General features: G+C 46.0%; 1 protein-coding gene across 3 annotated transcripts; it reads left to right on the top strand.

Annotated features, from left to right (window-relative positions):
* The first annotated feature begins 1,154 nt into the window (after positions 1–1,154).
* Positions 1,155–21,678, top strand: ZBTB5 (zinc finger and BTB domain containing 5). Of its 3 annotated transcripts, none has more exons than XM_089488738.1 (2): positions 1,155–1,327; positions 18,766–21,678. In XM_089488738.1, the coding sequence occupies exon 2, from the start codon at positions 18,770–18,772 to the stop codon at positions 20,795–20,797; it is 2,028 nt and encodes a 675-aa protein (XP_089344864.1). In that variant the 5' UTR covers positions 1,155–1,327; positions 18,766–18,769; the 3' UTR covers positions 20,798–21,678. The 3 variants fall into 3 exon arrangements, with proteins under 3 accessions (XP_089344864.1, XP_089344863.1, XP_089344865.1); XM_089488737.1 differs by lacking the exon at positions 1,155–1,327 and adding an exon at positions 1,531–1,709; XM_089488739.1 differs by lacking the exon at positions 1,155–1,327 and adding an exon at positions 10,038–10,059.
* The last annotated feature ends 519 nt before the right edge of the window (positions 21,679–22,197 follow it).

The raw sequence follows: 22,197 nt of genomic DNA, 5'->3' as shown, positions 1-22,197 counted from the left end.
CCATGGCAGTAAAAAACGGTATGAAACTGGGTTGTCTCTGGAGTGAAGATGCAGCCTGAGTTGGGTCCAAGACACACTGCAGAAATAAACCAGTTCAAGATGACTTTAGGTGCCCTGGCTCAGTGCTATGGAATCCTGGGAATTGTCTCTGGAGTCTGGAGTGAAGATGCAACCTGAGTTGGGTCCAAGACACACTGCAGAAATAATCCAGTTTGAGACTGCTTTAACGGCCCTGGCTCAGTGCTAGGGAACCCTGGGAAGTGTAGTTTTGTGAGACATTGAGCCTTCTCTGACAGAAAGAGCTCTGGTGCCACAACAAACTACAATTCCCAGGATTCCCAAGCACTGAGCCAGGAGAGTTAAAGCGGTCACAAACTGGATTATTTCTGCAGTGTGTTTTGGACCTTAGTTATTAAAAATGCTCAAGGTCCAATCCATACTGCAGAAATAATCCAGTTTGAGACCGGTTTAACTGCCCTGGCTCAGTGCTAGGGAACCCTGGGAATTGTAGTTTTGTGAGAAAGAGCTCTGGTGCCACAATGAACTACAATTCCCATGCAGCTGAGGAAGTATGCTTAAGTCTAGGAAAGCTAGACTTAGGGAGTCAGGGGCTGAGAGAGAGAGAGAGAGAGAGAGAGAGCTCTTCCTGAGGGTGGGGGCGGCGACCACTCTCCAGTCCTCTCTCTGATTGGCTGAAAACTGTGAGTGTGTGACACTCCAAAGGGTTGGTTGCTCTGTAGCCAGCCTCGCTCTCAGAGTCAGGGCTGGAGCTGAAATAGGCAAAAGTCACCAAAAACGCACTGAAATAGAGCCAGGCACCAAAATCACACGGAAAGCTCTGAAAAGTCCCCGTTTCCGTGTGAAAGTCACCACAGTGGCAACACAAAAACCCTCAACGCTGGAACCCGTCGCGCTAATCCCGCCCCCTTTTTTGACGCCCTCCAATGAGACTTCGCGGTGCACCCCGTGCTCGCGATCTGATTGGCCAAAGGCCTAGACTCCAACTCTCCGCCTAGTTGCGCGTGTGGAGGGAGGGGGATAGGAGCGGGCGGTCAGTCTTTTCTAAGGCGTTCGCTGAGGCGACATTGACGGGTGGGATGACGTCACTTCCGGCCGCGAGTGTTACTGGATGAAAGTAGAGGCTGTACGGCTCTGCTAAGTCGCTATAGTCTCTCTAGTGCCCGCCCCTTTAAGAGAACGGAAGGAAGGAGCAAGGGAAGAGGCGGGAGAGGCCGCCCGTGCCTAGAACAACGGGTGCCCCTCCCTCCTCCTCTCTCCATCCGGAGGCCAGGGCTCGGGTCGGGAGGGGGGACGCGGCTGCACTTAGGTAGGTGAAGCCGAGGGCGCCATGGCGGGGAAGGGCGACGCGCGGTGATTGGGCGAAGAGGTTGGGAGCGCGGGCGCGAGGAAGGGGGCGTGGCAGGCAGGGGCGGGCGCCATTGGCTGCGGGGCGCGCGCTGGCGAGAGAGAGACAGAGAATGGAAGATTCCATGGCCAGGAGCGGGGGGGGGGGGAGGCAGAGGAGGCGGCCTTCCTGCGTTTAGTGCGCATGCTCCGTGGTGGTCCGAGGGGCGGCGCGGTTCCGTTCCTGTGACAGACGTCTTTGCGGGTGTCAAGGCAGCAGGGGCGCCTGGTTGTCTTCTTCGCCTCGCCACCGCCACCGCCACGCCCCCTCCGTCCTCGTGCCTCTGAGGGCGGGGCATGGACTGGTGAGTGGCCCCAGGGGCCCTCCTCTGACAAAGGGCTCAAAACCAGCCCCTTCCCCGGCCCTGGGCATAGAATCATGGAGTCGGAAGAGACCCCAAGGGCCATCCATTCTGCCATGCAGGAACTCTCCATCAAAGCTCTGTCGGGGGTCCTTTCATTGAGAGTTCCTGCATGGAAGGATGGGGAGGGGGGGTGGTTGTTGACTGGATGGCCCTTGGGGGTCTCCTCCAGTTCTGTGGGTGCAATGGAGGAAGGGGCTCTGGTTGTGCAAAAGGGGGTGTTTTAAAACAAGTGAGAGGACTTGCCCATAGGGAGCTGATCTCCTCTGCTCTGGTCAGGCCTCGCCTGGAATAATGCTGTGTCCAGTTTGGGCCACCACGGTTCAAAAGGGATGCTGAGAAGCTGGGCTGTGTCCAAAGGAGGGTGGCTGAAAGGGTGAAGGGTCTAGAAACCGTGCCCTATGAGGAAAGAGCTGGGGATAATAGTAATAATAGTAATAATAATAACAACAACAACAACAATAATGGGTTATTTATATGTCCTGCCTCTCTCTGCTGATCGTTTAGCCTGGAGAAGAGAAGGTTAAGAGGTGATATGATAGCCCTGTTTAGATATTTGAAAGGATGTCATATTGAGGAGGGAGCAAGCTTGTTTTCTGCTGCCCCAGAGAACAGGACCCGGAACAATGGATGCAAGCTCCAGGAAAAGAGATTCCACCTGAACATTAGGAGGAACATCCTGACAGTAAGGGCTGTTCGACAGTGGAATGCACTCCCTCGGAGGGTGATAGAGTCTCCTTCCTTGGAGGTCTTTAAGCAGAGGCTGGATGGCCATCTGCTGGGGATGCTTTGATTTGGATTTCCTGCATGGCACAAAGGGGTTGGACTGGATGGCCCTTGCGGTCTCTTCCGTTTCTATACAGAAAAACTGAATACTTGCCTAACATATTCTCCAATGATTCCCTGTGGGCAAGTCTGGTTTCCCTCTGGGCAAGTGCTGTCATTTGTTTTTGTATGCCCCCCCCCCCATTTCAAGGATAACCTGCTGCCCTCAGAGGTAACAAGTACAGTATTAGGAATACGAAAGCCTTTGATAACTAGCTGAGGAAGGGTTAAGAATGGATAGCCTGGTCTATTTATATGTCTTGAGGTAAGGGAGAAAGGGCCCTTGATCTTGTGTGGCCACTATTTTTGTTTTCTTTATGTTCAACAGCGAGCCTGCCTTTGCGCTTTCTTCTTCTATCTTCTTTAGTACTTGTTCCAAGCCTTTGATGCTTTCCGCTGGTAGTACAGTGTCATTTCCATATCTTAGACTGTTTATATCCCTTCCTTCCATCTTCAGTCCTTCTGTGTCCAGTCTATTGAGAGCCTGATTAAAAGCAGAGTACAGTAATGTATGAAGTCTAGGACTTGGAAGGGCAGCGATGAAGGAACTAGACAGATTGTGAAGTGTCAAGATATATGGCACACCTCTGAAGAAATCTTGCCAAGAAAGCCCCGTGATTGGTTTGCCTTAGGGTCGCCAGAAGTCGGGAATGACTTGAAGGCACACAACAACAACAAATATATACAGTTGGCCCTCCGTATTTGTGGCCTTGGCTTTTGCAGGTTTGATTATTCCTGGGTTTGATTAATACGTTCTCTCTAGGAATGTATGGGTCCTCCAGTGTGACTTTATTGTCAACATCCACCAGAAGTCATGTTGGCGGACCTAGAAATTCCTAGAAAGAACACTTTTCTAGGCATTTGTAGGTCCTTCCAAGTAATTCTCTGGTCAGCTTCTGCCAAATGGTGCCCATAGAGTTGTGCTGGAGAACCTAGAGCAGTGGTTCCCAACCTGTGGGTCGGGACCCCTTTGGGGGTCGGACGGCCCTTTCATGGGGGTCGCCTAAGACCATTGGGAAACAGCTATTTAATTACAGTTATGAAGTAGCAACGAAAATTATTTCATGGGTATGGGTCACCACAGCATGAGGATCTGTATTAAAGGGTCGCGGCATTAGGAAGGTTGGGAACCACTGACCTAGAGATTCATAGAGCGATGTTATCTCGGGTAAAACAACAACATTTGCATTTCCCCCAGTTTCAGAGGAGTCTCACACTCCTGGCCCCAGCGAATGCGGACAGTGTACTGCATCATCAAATACTAAAGTTAGAAACTGCCCATTTCTATGTATGGTTGTGAAATCTAGAGAGTGAAGAAAGCTGATAGGAAAAAATCAACTCATTTGAGATGGAGTGTTGGAGAAGAGTTCAGAAAATAAATACCATGGGGCCTGAACAGAGAGGCCAAAATAAAGCTGCTTCGAGTCACTTTGGAGGTGTGCTGTTTAAATACTGCACACGTCCAAAGAGGCCAGAAACTGTGCCAAAGCCACCACGCTTCAGTCCTAAGGACTGGAGCTCAGCTTTAGTGCAGCTTCTGGCCTCTTAAGATGTGTGTATCGTTTAAACAGCATACTTCCAAAGTGACCCAAAGCAGCTTTATTTTGGCCTGTCTGTTTGGGCCCATGGACAGCTAAAAAGACAAATAAATTGGCCCTAGAGCAGATCAGGCCCAAACTCTCCCAGGAAGCAAAGATGACTAAACTGAGTTTATCATATTTTGGCCATGTCATAAGAAGAAAGGACTCACTAGGAAAGACTGTATTGTTTGGTAAAGTAGAGGGCAATAGGGAAAAGGAAGACTGTATTCCAGATGGATAGGCTTAAAGAAACCGTAACTGCAAATCTGCAAGCTCTGAAGAGGATAGGGTGACTTGAAGGTCTCTGAAACAGGGTTGCCATGGGTTGAACGTGAAGGAAGTTAACAACAATGGCATCCAAAATCCACAAAACAGTGAGACCTTTATTCAGCAACCAAAAGGCACAAAATACATGGTACAAGTTTTTGAAGCTCTGCTTGCGTCTTTTGTTCATTTTTGGTTGGCTAAATAAAAGTATAATTGTTTTGTGCATTTTTGGATGTTATTGTACTTTGCTAGCACAGCTACCCCTGAATATGATTGCATGCAGGAGCAGGAACAACTGTTTTTTCCCTGCTCCGGTGTGTCTCCAAGTTATTTGGGACTTACGGCAACCCTAAAGCAAACAGATCATAGGGTTTCCTTGGCAAGTTTCTTCAGAGGGGGTTTGTCATTGCCATCCTCTGAGGCTGAGAGTGTGTGACGTGCCCAAGGTCATCCATTGGGTGAGCAGTGAATCAAGCCCTGGTCTCCAGAGTTGTAGTCCATTGCTCACACTATTATGCCACTCTGACTCTACAGGGCTCTATTGAGTCTCCTAGACCAGTGATTTTCAGCCTCTGGCTCCCCAGATATTTTAGACTTTCTCTCCCAAGTTTCCTGGTCATTTGATGTACTGGTTGGGGCTTCTGGTACTTGACTTCCAAAACACCTGGGCTATCAAAACTTAAGAACCAGTGTTCAAGACCAAGAGTGGGCAGCTTATGTGCCTCCAGATGTTGGACCGCAGTTCCCATGAGCCATCACTACCGACTGCTCCAGCCCCAACGTCCTGGGGGCCACAGTTGCCCACCCCTGTGCCATAAAGGCATAATGTAGAAGATAAGGAGCAAAAGAATTCCTCCTAAATGAACCAGGCCAGTCATTGAGGTTTATCTTTAATGCTTCTGATGTCACATGACAGGATCTTCCCTTGGTAGCATTTACAATTTGGATATCCTCTTGAGGAAGGTCTGTCTATTCCATGGAAGGGAATCATGCTACCCTTTGTATGTCGATGGGCTGCAGTCCCAGACAGTGGTGAGGAGTGCTGGGGCTTGCAGTCCAACAGTCTCATGAAAGCCACATGATCTCCACTCTTGATTGGATTCCATTACTCTTGATGGACAGTCAAAAGGCTGTTTGTCACTTTTGAATTCTTTAGGGTTAAATCATCAATAATACTTTTTTTTAAAAAAAAAACTAGTTTGTTTTGGTGTGATAATGAAAGGTGCTTTAAATTATTGTTGTTTTTACCATGCCAGTCCATCTTTAACACAATACTAGAAAGGTGAAATAGCAGGAAATAATGTGTAGGAATGTTTATGAGGTGATACTGAGGAGACAGAGGAGCAGCTTTAAGACTAATTGATTTATTTTGGCATGCACTTTCGTGGAAATGTAGTCCACTTCCCCTCTTTCCCTTTTTAATGGTGTAATAGACGACACAGCTGTATTTTTCAAAACTGCTACATGAGGTGGTAGTCACTGAACAGCTTTTCAAAATTTTGTGTGTAGAGTTGGGGAGAGTTAGTAATTCAAGTTCCATATGAGCGCTAGTATTTTTGTAGCTCTCTCGTTTATGCAATTTTTACATTTTTGAAGGATGGAACCAGGGCACTGGCATACATGGCTCTTTATAAAAATAGGCCTCGGGGGACCTAATTCTGCTCTCTGCTTGAGGAATATTTGCATCTGTTTTTCAATGAATGATCATGTTTACTGCAGCAGTAAAGTAATGAATATGGTAAAATAGGGAATGTTTAATTGTGTTGTCTCTTTAGTATAGGATAAATGGGTAATATTCATTGCTGGTTTGGCCTAGGGTTGCCATAACTGTCAACCTCCAAACCGGAACAAATGGGGGGGGGGATGTAGGATAATATAGGACAAAATTTAGCCCCAAATGTAGGACATATTTTTAAAATGGAGGACACACCAAAATCATGTTTCTTAGGCATGCTCAAAATGGAGGACATTTTGGCATTATTCCTAGACAGATGGCAGAAATGTACTTCCCTTTCTGGCCAAACCCCCCCCCCCCCCAAATTCCAAAACACAGACAACAGCACAAGTCCAGGCATCCTTAGCATTTGAGCCGAGACAGACAGGCAGCCCCTTGAGCTGGCAAACTACATGTTCCAAGCCTTCTTAGCAATTCTCCTCCTTCTCCTTGCCCCCTGCAACCCCCCCCCCAACCCTCACTTCCTCTTTTCCCCCAGGTATGTCTCAACTACTATAAGGGGATTTGTGGGTCAGTCTTTTTCTTTTTTTTTCTTTTTGCATGGAGGCAAAGCCCTGAGAAGCCCTGGATCCCTGAGAAGAAGAGGAGGGAGGCTTAGAGAGATAGAGGGTTAGATAGAAGGGGTTAAATAAGGGGGTTAGAGAAAGGGGGCTAGAGGCAGGGTTGTCATAAGTCAGAAAGGAGTTGGGCACACAACAGCAGCAGCAGCAGCAGCCGAGGAGAAAGGGGGAGGAGGAGAAAAAGTAATGGGAAGGAGAAAGAAGAAGAGGAGGAGAAAGAAGAATAGGGAAAAATATAAAAAGAAGAGGGGGAAGAAGGGAAGAAAAGAAAAAAGGGGAAGAAAAAGAAGAAGAGGAAGGGGAGGAGAAAGAAGAGAAGGAGGGGAAGAAAACAAAGAGAAGGAGGAGGAGAAGAAAAAGAAAAGGAAGAGAAATAGCTTGCTGGCAAAGATCTTTCCTGCCCTTGGCCCGCGCAAGGGACCAAAGAGGAGACGCTCCTCCTCTTGAGGCTGGCTGCCCAATGGGGAGAGTGGAGCTGGAACAGCCCCGCCTCCTGCTAGTCACAGGCTCCTGCTGCAGGGGCGAGCTGTCCAACCATTGGCCGGCCAGCCTGAAGGGCAGGAGCTACTGCTCAGCCCTGCGCGCAGCCGCGCAAGAGCGCACAGGGCCAGGGAAGAGCGCGCAAGGCCAGGGCAAAGTGCGGCAGGCGGCAGAAAGGCCGCAGCAGCAGCCGCAGCAGCAATGGCGGTGGCGGCTGCAGAGCAGCCCGGTTGTTGCAGAGGCGGCGGCAACCAGCTCAACCCGGGACAAACCTGGGCAAGGAGCAAAACCGGGGCAGGACCGTGCCAACTGGCCAAAAATCGGGTTTGTCCCTCCCCCAGGCGGGATATGGCAACCCTAGTTTGGCCCCAAACAGAGACAAAAAATAAATGCTATTCCAGATTTCTTTTCATGGAGTAAGAAACTGTGGGTGATAACATTTTCAAAAAAGCACTTTGTTCACCACTCTTGTCAGAGAGGATAGTTATCCTCCATTTCCTGGACTTTCTGCATGTATCTCTTTTCAGGTGAGGGGCTGCAGAGACTGTCAAGCGAGGTCCCAGAGTACCTGTGTAATTTATATTGATGTCAAAAGGGACTCCCATAGACTGAGACTGTTTTCTGTTAAAGCAACACTGTTATAACACATTCCACCTTAGCTGACCATCTCACACCAGATGCTCTTATATCTGACTCTGTAATCAACAGTGGTTCGTAATCTGCATGAACAACGTGATATGGAGCAGATAAGAGATGCAATTAAAGGGCAAAGATAATTCTCTGTATTTGCACTAAGTTCAAAACTGAACACCAGATTTAGCAGTTCATAGGAAATAATAATATAGTCAGTGGTGGAAGAACCACAGCCAGTCAGAAAAGTATATTCTTCAGGTGTATCCACATCCAGTCCACCATGTAATAGTACTAAATCTAAGCTATTTATCATCCATGCAAGATAAAGCCCCAAATCATCACAGACCAGATCTTTGAGTGGGCCACCTCTAATTCAGGAGAATGTTAACCAAAATGGTTATAGAGAGCGCCATCATTTTGACCAATCCTGGCATTGAAATCTCCTGCCAATATTAGATGCAGTAAGATATGAAGATGTCATTCTACAATAAATGTTTGTAGTTTTAGCCACCTAACTTTATTTTGGTGTTTTTTGGTGCAGCAGTAGTTAAATCTGTTTTAATCACTCGGTTGTAATACATATTTTCTTGGTAGGCACAGTGCTCTGTTGTTGTCAAGGTCTCCTCTCTCCTAAGAAGAGTGAATGGTTTCATATTAATTTCTACTATGTAGCTATTCTCCTTTTATATACCTGTCTATAAATACTCTTCTTGGATGGGGATTATTTTTGAAATGAAAAATTGAATCAGCCCATTGATTTGTCTAGCTCAGTGTTTCCTTCAGGTTTTAGAAGGGGTCTTCCTCAGTCCTACTTAGACTGTAAAGGACTGAATCTTAGCATGTGCTACACCACTGATCTTAAACACTTCCCAAATTATTACCTTCACTTTCAAAGGAGGAGGGAACATGAAAGAGAGACTGTAATTAAGGTTTGGATCAGATCGTGAAAGTAGTGCACATATCCTGCAAGAGAGCCACACAAATATGTGGCACACATCTCTCCTAAAAATTTAAAAATGATGTATCCTATCAAATTGCAACAGTAAGGATGATACTGAAAGACTGATAATGATAGAAAATTTTGTAAATAAAGTTGGCAGTGCAAACACATCTTGCATGGCATGTTGATCCTCAAAATAATATTTAGGGGAAATCAACATAGCTGAAAAGAAACCACACAGTTAAGTTATATTCTAGGAGCCCTAAATGATAAACAGAAGAGGTTATTGTCTTTGCATGAAATTTTGATATGTCTGGCACGGCAGTTGTGCTATTGAGAAGTAATTCTTGGAAATAGCTGGGTGGCAGTTGTCCAAACCAAGAGGGAACCTTTGCCAGGCACTCCTCATCTGTTACTGCCGTTCCCTTGCTACCCACTGATGGAAAAGCATTTTTCAGTTTATTTGACAGTTTTGTCATATTCCTGTCATTATAAATTAAGGTAATAATTTGGATTTTTAGTTTTTTGTTTTAGCATTTTATTGGGAGGGTGCTATTGAACTTAATGACTGAATAAGCCCTATTGAACTTAATGATTACTGAGGTCCAAAACATACCGCAGAAATAATTCAATTTGAGACTGCTTTCACTGCCTTGGTTCAGTGCTAAAGAATCCTGAGAAATGTAATTTATTGTGGCACTAGAGCTCTCTGACAGAGAAGGTTACATGTCTCATGAAACTACAGTTCCTAGGATTCTCTAGCACTGAACCAGGGCAGTTAAAGTGGTCTCAAACTGGATTATTTCTGCAGTGTGTTTTGGACCTGAGCAGTCACGGATGAAATTTTGCTCTTCATGATTCAGTGGTAGAAGGGAGGTAGACCTGCACCCTACCCCACCTTTTTAAACTCTTGTGATTTTCCTTCCATTAGTTACAATTGGAAGAAATGCTGTATCCTATGTTCACACATTTTTCTCGTGATTCTGGGAGGCATGTTGGAGGAATTGAAAAGTTGCTGATCAATGCTCTTCTCCCCCCCCCCCCCCCTTCAGCATCCCCCTTTCACTTTCAGAAAGTAAAAGGCCACTCTCTGCATCCTCTGAGTTAGGAGGGGACAGACCTGAAACTTCTTGTCATTCCTGAGAACCCTTCCAGCAACCATAGGGTGGCAACCTAAACACTTTTAAGGGTGGCAATAAGGGGGTTTAGATGACAGACGATAACAGCATTTACATGACATGCAAAAACCACACAAATTCTTCTAGATTGTGAGGTAATATTAGCTGTGACAAAATAAATCAATTTATGCTTCTTTTTCTGTTATTATGTTCTTCCTCTTGTTCTTCCTCTTAAGTCAGTTACTTAGCATACAGGGAATTAGACAAGCAGATACAATCTTCTGTGATCATTCTTCGTTTTACTTGATAGTGTTTTAGAAGTTGGAAAAAAATTAATTACCATATACTGTTTGCACAGACTGACAGAAAGATACACTTGTGCACTGAATATCGTAGCCAACTTGCATCTCATTAATTGCTTTTGTATAAGACACAAACTAGATTGTCAGTATACAGTGTTTTGTTAATTTGGCACACTAATCTCCTTTTTGCATTGAAAGGAGAGGGGGACTTTTTAAATAGCTAGTTAGAAGGAAAATCCTTGGCAAATGTCCTTCAGAGGAAGCACAGTCATACACCCCACAATATCATTGTCGTTGTCTTGTGCCTTCAAGTTATTTCTGATTTCTGATTATTTTAAACAGTTAAAGATAAAGCTCTGTTCTCCTTTGCACCAGGTTATCTGTTCTTCCCTCTTTTCAAAATAGGAACCAAAGTAATCCATCCCTGGAAAGCATGATGCCCCCTATTTATGGGTCCAAATCACCAACTGAAGAAGGAATGTAGCAAGACAGAGTATGGTGGAGTATGAGAGCTGTGATTCCCCAGTCTCTTGAGATAGAATCACTTGAGCCTCCTGGCACCCACTCTTGTAGGCCTAGTCGCAGTTTAACTAAGAGCAGCAAGGCTCAAAGACTTCTTCTTACCTTTGTGACCCTCCCTTTACATCTATGTGCAGATGTTCCCCTCACCCAGCTTGATGGAGTATATGAATAAAAATATTTTGTTTGTTTAGTATGCATATTTTTGTTCACACATTCACGTATATAAATATTTTAACATTTTATAAAGAAATAACATTGTTCAAATTGAAATAGTTTTATTGAATTAAATTCACTACTTAACATATGTCTAAATGTTTACACATAGCCACATTCACATACACCAGTCCTCAGATATGTAGTCATGCTTTCTTTCTTTCTTTCTTTCTTTCTTTCTTTATTTATTTCTTTCACACATATGCTTATTTACTTTCTCACAGTTATACAGAAACATTCATTGTGTACATGTACATATGCATTGTGTACATGTGCATATGCGCATACATAAATGCATATGCAAGTATGTAAAAAAAGAGATGAAGAATGTGACAATGTGTGACAGACAGAATATTGGTGTGTGAGACTGAATGAACGTATCTGAGGGTGAGAGCCAGAAATAGCATTACTGAGTGTGTGGGAGAGAGAATTGATGTATGTGTGACTATGTGAGAAACTGCTGGGTATGTGTGTAAGAGAATTGGTATGTTAGAGAGTTTGCAAACATGTGTGAATCAGTGTGTGTCTATGAGAGAGGTGGAGAAACCATGGCTTGAGAATGTGTATATAATAATTAACTGGCTAATTATTAAGTAGGTGTGAGGGAGAAAGCAAGCAAGAAAAAACATGCATCTGAGCATGCTGTGTTGGTGTGTATGAGTGAGAGAGAGGCTTGTGTGTGTCAGAAGAAAGAGATAAAGGAATCCTGTGTAGCACCTTTTGTGAGACGAAAAGTGATTCCTCCCAGAGAAATGGGCCAGTGGGTCAGAAAATTAATGTGAACAAACCCCTGAAACTGAGTGTGTGTGAAAGAAAAAGAACAAGAGAAATTGTGTGACTGATTGTGAGAGAGGATGAGTGTATATGTGAGAGTGCTTGGGGGTGGGCAGAGAAACAAGGCCTCTTGGAAGCTAGTTCTGCTGGACCTCCAAATCTTCTGCCACCCCCAACAGCTGTCTAAAGGCCTCTTTATTCATTACTTTGCTCCCTGGGCCCATTCCATCCCCTGCCTGCTTACCTGTCTTAGAGGACCATAGCAGCAGCTTATCATGTGGCACCACCTGAGAGAAGGAGTCCCTGACTGGCCTACCAACCAACCAGGAGGGGGGTGGTGGTGTAGGGCAGTGGTGGGCCCAGGCACATGCTCTGTTCCAGTGACTTGCAGTAAGCAGTGCACTTACACCACTGCTCTTTGGCTGGCTAGTCCATGTGCTGTTTTTTGGGGACCAGAGCCACCTAGGCCACTTCTGTGCCTCTGAGGGGCTGCAGCCAGCTGACAGTGACAGCTTGAGCAAGAGGCACCAGTGGCCTCCATGATTCTGGCTCTTTGACCACCATGTGCCTAGACCACACTGGACAGAGTGGGCACACTGGTTGAGGTTGCAACAGCATCTCCGTCCCAAGAGCCAGGGCAGCTCTGGGTGGGGGGGGGGGAGAAGATGGGGTGGATCAGGATGGGCCCTGCCAGAAGCCATGATCCAGTGAGCATCCCTCTCTCCTCCCTAGGCAGAAGTGGCTTCTTCAAGTTCACTCTGCACCTTTCTGTTCTCCTCCAGGATAGGAAATGTTTTTGGGGGGAGGGAATAGGGTCTCCAAATCTCACAGCCCCCTGGGGGTCCCATCCCACAGTTTGGGAACCACTGACATCTAGGGTATTTTTAAGAAGTAAATCTCCAATTGCTTAGCTGGAGGATCTCCAGATATGGTGGACTACAACTCGCATGTTCTTCAAGCGGCATTAGAAATTCCATAATTGTAGTCCCACACACTTGGAGAGCACCAGGTTAGGGAAGACTGGCATAGGCTAGTCTTTTCACTGTAATTTTACTGGCTAAAAAAGAAAGGAGTAAATAGACATTTGAAAAGAAAAAAAAAGTAAAAAAAAAATGTAACCATTCTATTCTGACTCTTCAAGCCCTAAAGCAGTGATGGTGAACCTTTTACAGACCAAGTGCCCAAACTGCAACCCAGACCCCACTTATTTATAGCAAAGTGCCACGTCCCTCTGGCTTTTTAGTAAGAAACTCTGGCAAACTCTGTGCTAGGGCGACAATATGTGTGCCCACAGAGAGGGCTCTGAGTGCCACCTCTGGCACGTGTGCCAGAGGTTCGCCATCACTGCCCTAAAGACTCTAGACCAGGCGTCGGCAACCCCCGGCCCGCGGGCCATATGTGGCCCACGGAGGTGGCAGGACCGGCCCCAGCCTGGTCCTGCCACCGCCGCATCCTCCTCCTCTGTGCCTCCAAGCTCCCCTTGGCCCTTTAAGTGCAGCGGTGAGGAGGAGGACGAGGCCTGGCTTCATCTTCCTCCTCGCCGCCGCCCTTAAAGGGCCAAGGGCAGCTTGGAGGCCCAGAGGCCTCCAGGCTGCCCCCGGCCCTTCCTCCGTGGCGGTGGGGGCGAGGAGGATGAGGGTAAGCCTCGTCCTCCTCGCCCACGCTGCTCTTAAAGGCCAGGGGCAGCTTGGAAGCCACGAGGCCTCCAGGCTGCCCCTGGTCCTTAAGAGCAGCGGCAGCGAGGAGGACGAGGCCTGGCTTCATCTTATTCCTCCCCGTTGCTCTTAAAGGGCCAGGGGCAGCCTGGAGGCCTCTTGGCTTCCAAGCTGCCCCTGGCCCTTTAAGAGCAGCGGAGAGGAGGAGGACCAGCCCGGTCCTGCCTCTGCTGCCAAGAGGGCAAGGAAGCCTTTCCATGGAGAGGCTTCCCTGCCCTCTCAGGCTCCCAGGGTGGCCTGGGCCCTTGGCTGGAGCCCGGGGGGGTGGGCAAGGAAGCCTTTCCATGGAGAAGCTTCCCTGCCCTCTCGGGCTCCCAGGGCGGCCAGGGCCCCTGGCTGGAGCCCGGGGGGGGGCAAGGAAGCCTTTCCTTGGAGAGGCTTCCCTGTCCTCTTGGGCTCCGAGGGCTCCTCCTTTCCCTTTTCCTCCTCCTTCCTCTCTTCCTCCTCTTCTTCCCCTCTTGTCTTCCTGCTCTTCTTTCTCCTCTTCTTCTTCTTCCTCTTGCTTTCCCTCTTCCCCTTCTTTCTCTTCCTCTCTTCTTCTTCCCCTCTTGTCTTCCTCCTCCTTCCTCTGCCTCTTCTTCTTCTTCCTCCTCCTTCCCCTCTTCCTCCTCTTCTTCTTCCTCTCTTCCTCTTCTTCTTCCCCTCTTCCTCCTCCTCTTCTTCCTCTCTTCCTCCTCCTCTTCCTCTCTCCTTGTCTTCTTCCTCCTCTTCTTCTTCTCTTCCTCCTCCTCTTCTTTTCCTCCTTCTTTTCCTCTTCCTCTCTTCCTCCTCTTTTTCCCCTCTTCCTCCTCTTCTTTTTCCGGAGGGAGGCCTGGGGCCACAAAGGCCGAAAAGGAGCCCGCGGAAGCGACCTGCCGCCTCTGTGGGCTCCCCCCAGGGCCCTTGCGGCCCCAGGCCTCTCTCTGGAGGGAGGCCTGGGGCTGCACGGGCCGAGAAGGGGCCCACGGAAACGGCCTGCCGCCTCCTGGGCTCCTACACGGCCCTTGGAGCCCTTTCGGCCGAAGGGAAGGGCCTGGGACGGGTGCCCAAGCCCTTCCCTTTGGCTTCCCTCCTCTTCGGCCGAAAGGGCCCCTTGGAGCCCATTCAGCCGAGGGAAGGGACCGAGGAGGAGAGGGCGGGCACACGCCTCCTCCTCCTTGCGGGGCTTCGGTGGAAGCTCCGCCCCCGGCATGCGGCTCCGCCCCCAGAGGGTGGAAGCTCCACCCCTGGCATGCGGCCCTGCCCCCTGGAGGGTGGAAGCTCCACCTCCCCGGCTTCGGCCCCCCAGTTGTCTGAGGGACAGCAACCCGGCCCCCGGCTCAAAAAGGTTGCCTACTCCTGCTCTAGACTAAAAGTTGGCATATTTAGGTGAACAGGAAGGCAGCTTGTTCAAGAGAGGAAAATGCAAAAAAGAAAAAAAAACAGCAAAAATAAAAAAAAACCTTTTTAAAATCATATCAACTGTGCTTATGAATAATAAAATACACACACAACTGGAGGTATTTGTCAACTAATTTTTTTTCTTTTGACATACTTGAACAAACATGAGAAATAGTTCTCTTGAGGTGGGATTGAGTCCATTGTACATACTTCAATAGTTAAATACTGAAACTTACAATTACTTTCTTGAATTTATTTCTTATTAATTTTTAATAGGTTTTTGCTTTTAGACTGCTTATACCAAAGGTATAAGCCAACCTGAATCCTTTGGTTTAATTTTATGTGAAGGGGTAGCCCAGAGGAGGGGGGGGGGGGGCGGTCTGAAATTTGTTTTAGAAGAAAGGTGAAGTGCTGGGAAGCTTTTTCCAAGTGGCAAAGAGGAAGAAAACGGCCGGAGCTGGAAAGAGGGGTGTCTTTCTGTGACAAGTTTAGATCTCCAGCAAGTGCCATTTCACAAGCTAGAATTGTGAGTTCTGGTGTCACAATAAACAAATCCCAGACAGACAGTGGGTTAGTTGCTTCTGCTGGCAGGAGGACCCTATCAGGAGCAAACAAACAAGATAAATCAACATGCTGGTTTGGCCATGATAAACTGAGGGTATATGCTTTTAAAAAAGAAATGGCTCACTGTGACATGCAGACTGGATTTCTGCAGACTTGCCTATCTTTTAAGTTGTTTCATCTGTTGAATGGAGAGCTGAAGTAAATAGGGTTCTAGATCTTTGATCAAAGTGTCTGTGTATAATCCACTGCAGTCTTTCATCTTGAACATTAAATGAGACAGTGAATCTGCATAACTGTACATGATTGTGAAATTTAAAATTGTATCTGTCAGATTGCTTAAACTGAATCTGACCTTGTGTCTGTTTAGTCCAGTATTATTCATACTGGAGGTGCTCTCCAAAGCTAGAGGTGGAAAACTTTTTCCAGATCTTACCATCTGCTTTAACTGGAGATAATTGAGAATAAACCCAGAATCTTATTAAAAAGTGTCTGCCACAACTAAAATATTCCTTCCTTCTCCTCAGATCTGTAAAAGCTCCTGTTTTGATTCTTTCACACACATTTGTCAAGCACATCTTACTAGAAAGCTAATGTCCATCCACATCTTCCAAACATGCTTTCTGTTTTTCTGTACCTGTCATAATTTGTATGGATTAATTCCAAGACAGGTGGGTTGTGGCAGTGAAATTCAGTATATGGAGGGAGGATCTGACTGCAGAAATAGATTCCTGCTTCTGCTGTGTTTCTGGCAGTAGGAGCCCTGTATGGCAGTGAAGAAACACTGTGGACACTGTTATTTCGGAGATGTTCAGATGGGGAAAAAATGCCAAGAGGTATACTCCTAGCATAATGGCGCGATCCTGCTGAAAATTTTCAGACACAATGCGCTCATACAGGACTTTCCCAGTGAAGATTCAGGAATGCTCCAGCAACAAACTGTTCATGGGAAAGTCCTGTGAATGGCTTGTTGCTGGAGCATTCCTGGATCTTCACCATATAAGTCCTGGATGAGTGTGATGTCATCTGAAAATATTCAGCATGATTATGCTGCGAGTATGCCTTTTACTCCCGGCTTTTTCCCCTGTCTGAAAATCTCCTTAGTTATGTGGTGTAACTTGCCCTAGGCAATCTGCAAGGTTGCACTTCAGTATTGTGTCTCATTTCTAGAGTACAATGGCCACGTTCCTGCCCCAGGCAGACAATGCATAAAGCATCACCTGTGCAGTTCTGCATCTTCCCTCTGCCCAGCAGTTGTCAGGGCTCTTGCTGCATCTGCTTACAAGCAGAAAGGGGCTGGAAAGGAAGTCAGTTTAAACCGGTGATGGTGAACCTTTTAGAGGCCAAGTGCCCAAAATGCAACCCAAAACCCACTTATTTATTGCAGAGTGCCATGTCCCTCTGGCTTTCTAATAACAAACTCAGTAAACTCTGTGCTGGGGTGACGGCACATGTGCCCACAGAGAGTGCTCTGAGTACCACCTCTGGCACGCGTGCCATAGGTTTGCCATCACTGGTTTAGACACGGAAGAAGCAGCTGGATTTTGCTAGGCAGAGGGAAGAGACAAGGATACACAGTCACAAATCCTATGCATCCTCTTTTTTCCCCTTGGAGCTCAGACCTTCCCATCCTACTAACCCGTGACAGCAATGGTCCTTCCAGGGGCTCAAAAACTTGCCAAGTGAGAGGCTTTGAATGAGAGAGCAAAAGGCTGGAGAATAGCTACTTGCATCCCATGCAAACAGAGGCATATGCATGCACAAGCCACACTTATGCATGCGTTTGTCACCAACAGGATCCCACCCAGCATCTTCAAGTTAGATTTAGAAATGGTTAATAATGAGTGACAGAAATCTAATACAAGGGCCAGCTTGTACAGCAGTTGATGCTATTGCTTACGTAGCTCTCTGTCCCTTTATACTGTATGTCTTCTTATATCTAGAGCTAGTTTATTAACCAGTGTAAAGCAACAGATTCAAATTGTGCAGAAGGTGGTAGAATCTGATATAGGGAAGAAAACATGAGAAAACAGAGGCTCTGTGGTGCAAAGGCCATGGCATCATGTTGCAAGAGGGATATGCTTGGCAAAAATCCCAGACTGGGCTCTTAGACAAAAAAACCAAAGAGCTTCTGTATTCTGCAAAATTTAAAGTTTATTTGAAACATCATTTTGTGAGTGCTTAGAAGTAATTTTGGGACAGCCCAGTTCAGGTGGCAATATACAGTACAACCCTGTATCCGTGGGGAATATGCTCCTGGAAATGAGAAACTGCAGATAATAGCAAACTTATTGAAATGAATGGCTTCTTGTGGAAGTTGACCACAGAGTTGTGCTGGAGGACCTAGGTATTCCTAGAGAGAATACATCTCTAGGCATTTCTAGGTCCTCCAGCACAACATTGTGGTCAACATCCACTGGAAGCATACCATAGAATTGTGCTGGAGGATCTGGAAAATACATAAAGGGAACATTTTTTTCAGAAGTGACACCATGAATACTGGTTGTGTGGATATGGAGGTCATACTGTATCAACACTGTGCCTTAAATATTCTACTGACAGTTGCATGATAGAATGATCTGCAATAAAAAAAAAATCTTTCAATTTCCCCCACAAAAACCAACAAACAAAAAGGTCATGGAAAAAACAAAACAGGAGACTCCCTACTTTTCCCTATTTTTTTCTTTCTCCTCTTAGGTATTCACACACCTGAGGTATTCGTAGGTATTCACATAGCTGAGATTCATACCTTTCACTTTCATACCACACTCTAAATCTGTGATGGTGAACTTATGACACACGTGCCAGAGATGGCACGCGAAGCCATTTTTGAGAGCATGTGGAGCGTGGGGAAGAGGAGGAACAAGCGTGTGTCTGTTTCTCCTCTTCCTGGCTCTCCTGAGCCTTCAGCTGTCTCTGGAGAGGCAGCCGAAGGCCTGGGAGGGCAAGGGGAACAGGTGTGTGCCTATTCCTCCTCTTCCGCCCACCCTCCCTGGCCTTCAGCTGTCTCCAGGAAAGTCCTGCTCCTGGAAGTCCTGGCCCCAGATGGTCGAAGTCCTGCCCCAGAAGGTAAAACTCCTGCCCTCTGGATGTCCCATTCCCCAGATGTCCCGCCCTTCAGCACCGTGTGACACCCGGTGCAGGAACACCTTTGAGTTTGGTCACCTGGTCTCTCAAAGGTTTGCCATCACTGCTGTAAATCATGCTTTGCAGATTTAGGGAAACCCTGTAGTGCATTTCACTTGCTGAGACCAGGAGCCATATTAAATTAAACATTGTCAGTGGAAAAAATAAAATTTAAAAACAAACTTGGTACTGTGAGACCATCAGCATTCTGTAAGATTAGCTTTCTTTGTTTGTTCTGATAAAACCAGATCTTGGTACTTTTTTCACACCATATTCTCTCTCTTTTTAGGATCATGGATTTTCCAGGGCACTTTGAACAAATTTTCCAGCAGTTGAACTATCAGCGGCTTCACGGCCAGCTCTGTGACTGTGTTATTGTGGTGGGGAACAGGCACTTCAAAGCACATCGTTCAGTTTTGGCAGCATGCAGCACACACTTCCGAGCCCTCTTCACAGTAGCAGAGGGAGATCAGACTATGAACATGATCCAGTTGGACAGTGAGGTAGTGACAGCAGAAGCTTTTGCTGCTCTCATTGACATGATGTACACTTCCACGCTGATGCTTGGAGAGAGCAATGTTATGGATGTGTTGTTGGCAGCTTCGCACCTCCACTTGAACTCTGTGGTGAAAGCATGCAAGCACTACCTTACTACAAGGACACTACCAATGTCTCCTCCAAGCGATAGAGTTCAAGAGCAGAATGCACGCATGCAGCGATCCTTCATGCTTCAGCAGCTTGGATTAAGCATAGTGAGCTCCGCATTAAATTCCACCCAAAGCACTGAAGAACAGACCAATTCTATGAGCTCATCAATCAGAAATAACATAGAGCAGAGGAGTGCATTTCCAATACGACGTCTCCATAAACGTAAACAGTCTTCAGAAGAAAGGGCTAGGCAGCGCATTAGGCCTACCATGGATGATACTATCATGTCAGATGTTACTCCAGAGAGCGCACAGGCTGTTGTTCATTCAAGAGATGAGTTTTTTTCTCCTGACTCATTGAAAATTGTGGACAACTCTAAACCTGATGGTGTCGCTGACAACCAAGAAGATAATACCATTATATTTGATCAGTCCTTTAGTGCCCAAGAAGATGCTCAGGTGCCCAGCCAATCTGACAACAGTGGGGCCAATATTTCCCAAATGTCTTTGGCATCGCAAGTATCACAAGTTGAAACTAGCTTTGATCAAGAGACTGTTTCCCAAAAAAACAGCTTTCAGTGTGAGAATCCAGAGGTTGGACTAAACGAAAAAGAACACATGAGGGTAGTGGTGAAATCCGAGCCTTTGAGTTCCCCAGAGCCCCAGGATGAAGTGAGTGATGTGACCTCCCAAGCGGAGGGAAGTGAATCTGTTGAAGTGGAAGGCAGTGGAGTAAATGCCGAAAAGATAGAACTGAGCCCTGAGAGTAGTGATCGTAGTTTCTCTGACCCTCAGTCTAGTACGGATAGGGTAGGGGAGATCCATATTATGGAGGTAGCAAATAATCTGGAACACAAGTCTACATTCAGCATTTCCAATTTCCTGAATAAAAGCAGAGCAAGCAGCTTTGGGGCCAGCCAGAATAATGAGGACAACATTCCAAATACAACCAGTGACTGCAGAATTGACGGTGATGCATCTTACTTAATTAGTCCAGACTCTGGACCTACTAATGGGCATTCCTCTGCTACGGTCTCACATGTCGAAAACCCCTTCAGTGAGAGCACAGACTCTCATTTTGTCAGGCCTATGCAAGATGTAATGGGTCTTCCATGTGTACAGACTTCTGGCTACCGAGCAGCAGAGCAGTTTGGGATGGACTTCCCAAGGTCTGGCTTAGGGCTTCATTCTTTGTCAAGAGCAGTCATGAGCTCAAGAGGTGGTGCCAACAGCTTTCCTGGTTATCGTCGCATAGCTCCCAAAATGCCCGTTGTGACCTCTGTTCGGAGTTCTCAAATACCAGACAATACTCCTAATTCTCAGCTGCTAATGAATGGGGGCACCTCTTCTTTTGAGAATGGGCACTCTTCCCAGCCTGGCCCACCACAGCTGACCAGAGCATCTGCTGATGTTCTTTCAAAGTGTAAGAAGGCCTTATCGGAACATAATGTCCTGGTGGTAGAAGGAGCTCGCAAGTATGCCTGCAAAATCTGCTGCAAGACATTTTTGACCTTAACAGACTGCAAGAAACATATCCGTGTGCATACGGGTGAGAAGCCGTATGCCTGTTTAAAGTGTGGCAAGAGGTTTAGTCAGTCAAGCCATTTATATAAACATTCCAAAACTACTTGCCTACGTTGGCAGAGCAGTAATCTACCCAGCACTTTGCTTTAACTCTTGTCCCCCTCTCCTACAATGCCAATACGTTTTAATAAGGCATGGAATGCAAAGGGTGAACACTTATAGTGTGATTGTGCCACACACATTAAAAAAAGGCTTAGTTCTTTTCAATACCTGTACCATACCTACCTCACAGGGGTGTTGTGAGGCTTAAACAGTTTTTTAAAAGCGCTTTGGAATTCTCCAGTTCTGTCAGAATAAGTAGGACTAAGTGCAGTCCCAGGTACACTTGGGAGTAAGCCCTCTTGAATTCTGTGAGATTTACTTACAAGAAAACAGGCTTTGGAGGTGGGCTTTATATTATCATATATGGATCTAGCCCTGTCATTAGTTCTCTGTGAGTAGAAGGGCTGAAAGGAAAGCCAATTATGCAGCTAACACATAATTAACTAGCACATTGCAAGAATGAAAAGTTGAAGTGCAAACTTTTTGATGATTTTTTAAAAATGATGTGAAAGCATTTATTGTAAAGTAGATTGCTACATGGAATGTGTGAACAACGTAACTAAGACCTCTTTATTGTAAAAGACTGCATATCTTGAAGATGAAACCACCTTTGCACCTCAAAGTGCTTTTGAAGTGTGTTCTAGATTACCATAGTTTTAGGGATTCTGAATGTATTTTGGTTGTTTTGCAGTAATATACACTGTGTAATGAAGGTGCTTACCTTGAGTCCAATGCAAGTAACTTTTAGACTGTCTGATATATGTAGGTGTGTGTATATACTTTTGAATACGGAAAAATCTCTTAGATGTTTCATAGTTTTCTTTTTGTAAAATCTTGTACTGAAAAGTGATGTGTGTTTTATGTGTTATGCTTGGTAGTGTTTCTAATCAATTTGTATTTCATGTTAAAACTCAACATTAAGTCTTAAATGATTTGTCTACTGTTGTTATTTCAACAAGCATTTCTGATATGATTTCTTTTACATTTGAAGGCAACATATTCTACGATAGTGATTGCTGTTCAGTCTCATCTGAATTTTATAGTGCAGATAGTGTGTGTGTGTATTATTTTAAACCTGCATTTTTATATTTTATATTTCTAGCAATTAAAATGTAGGAATCAATTGTCATGGTAGTTTAGATAAGATTGTATATAAGCATGTGCCCTTGCTTCCCCCCCCCCCCCCCCACAAACTCCTGTGAAATACTTTTTAGGTGAACTCTGTGCATACAGTGGGTCCTTGGTATCTGCTTGGGCTTGGTTCCAGGACCCCCATGGACACCAAAATCCATGGATACTCAAGTCCCATTATATACAATGGCAAAAACAATGTTTGCTTTGCGGGATTTATAAGTTTTGAATATTTTGAAGCCGTGGATAAAGAATCCATGGATATGGAGGGCCAACTGTACTTATTTTTGTTGTTGCCTTCAAGTCGTTTCTGACTT

The sequence above is a fragment of the Sceloporus occidentalis genome, unplaced genomic scaffold, assembly GCF_023333645.1.
Source record: "Sceloporus occidentalis isolate IW3139 unplaced genomic scaffold, rSceOcc1.0.p SCAF_1, whole genome shotgun sequence".
Taxonomy (NCBI): Eukaryota; Metazoa; Chordata; class Lepidosauria; order Squamata; family Phrynosomatidae; genus Sceloporus; species Sceloporus occidentalis.
The sequence above is the reverse complement of the archived record's forward strand: the minus strand, read 5'-3'. Positions and strand labels throughout refer to the sequence as shown.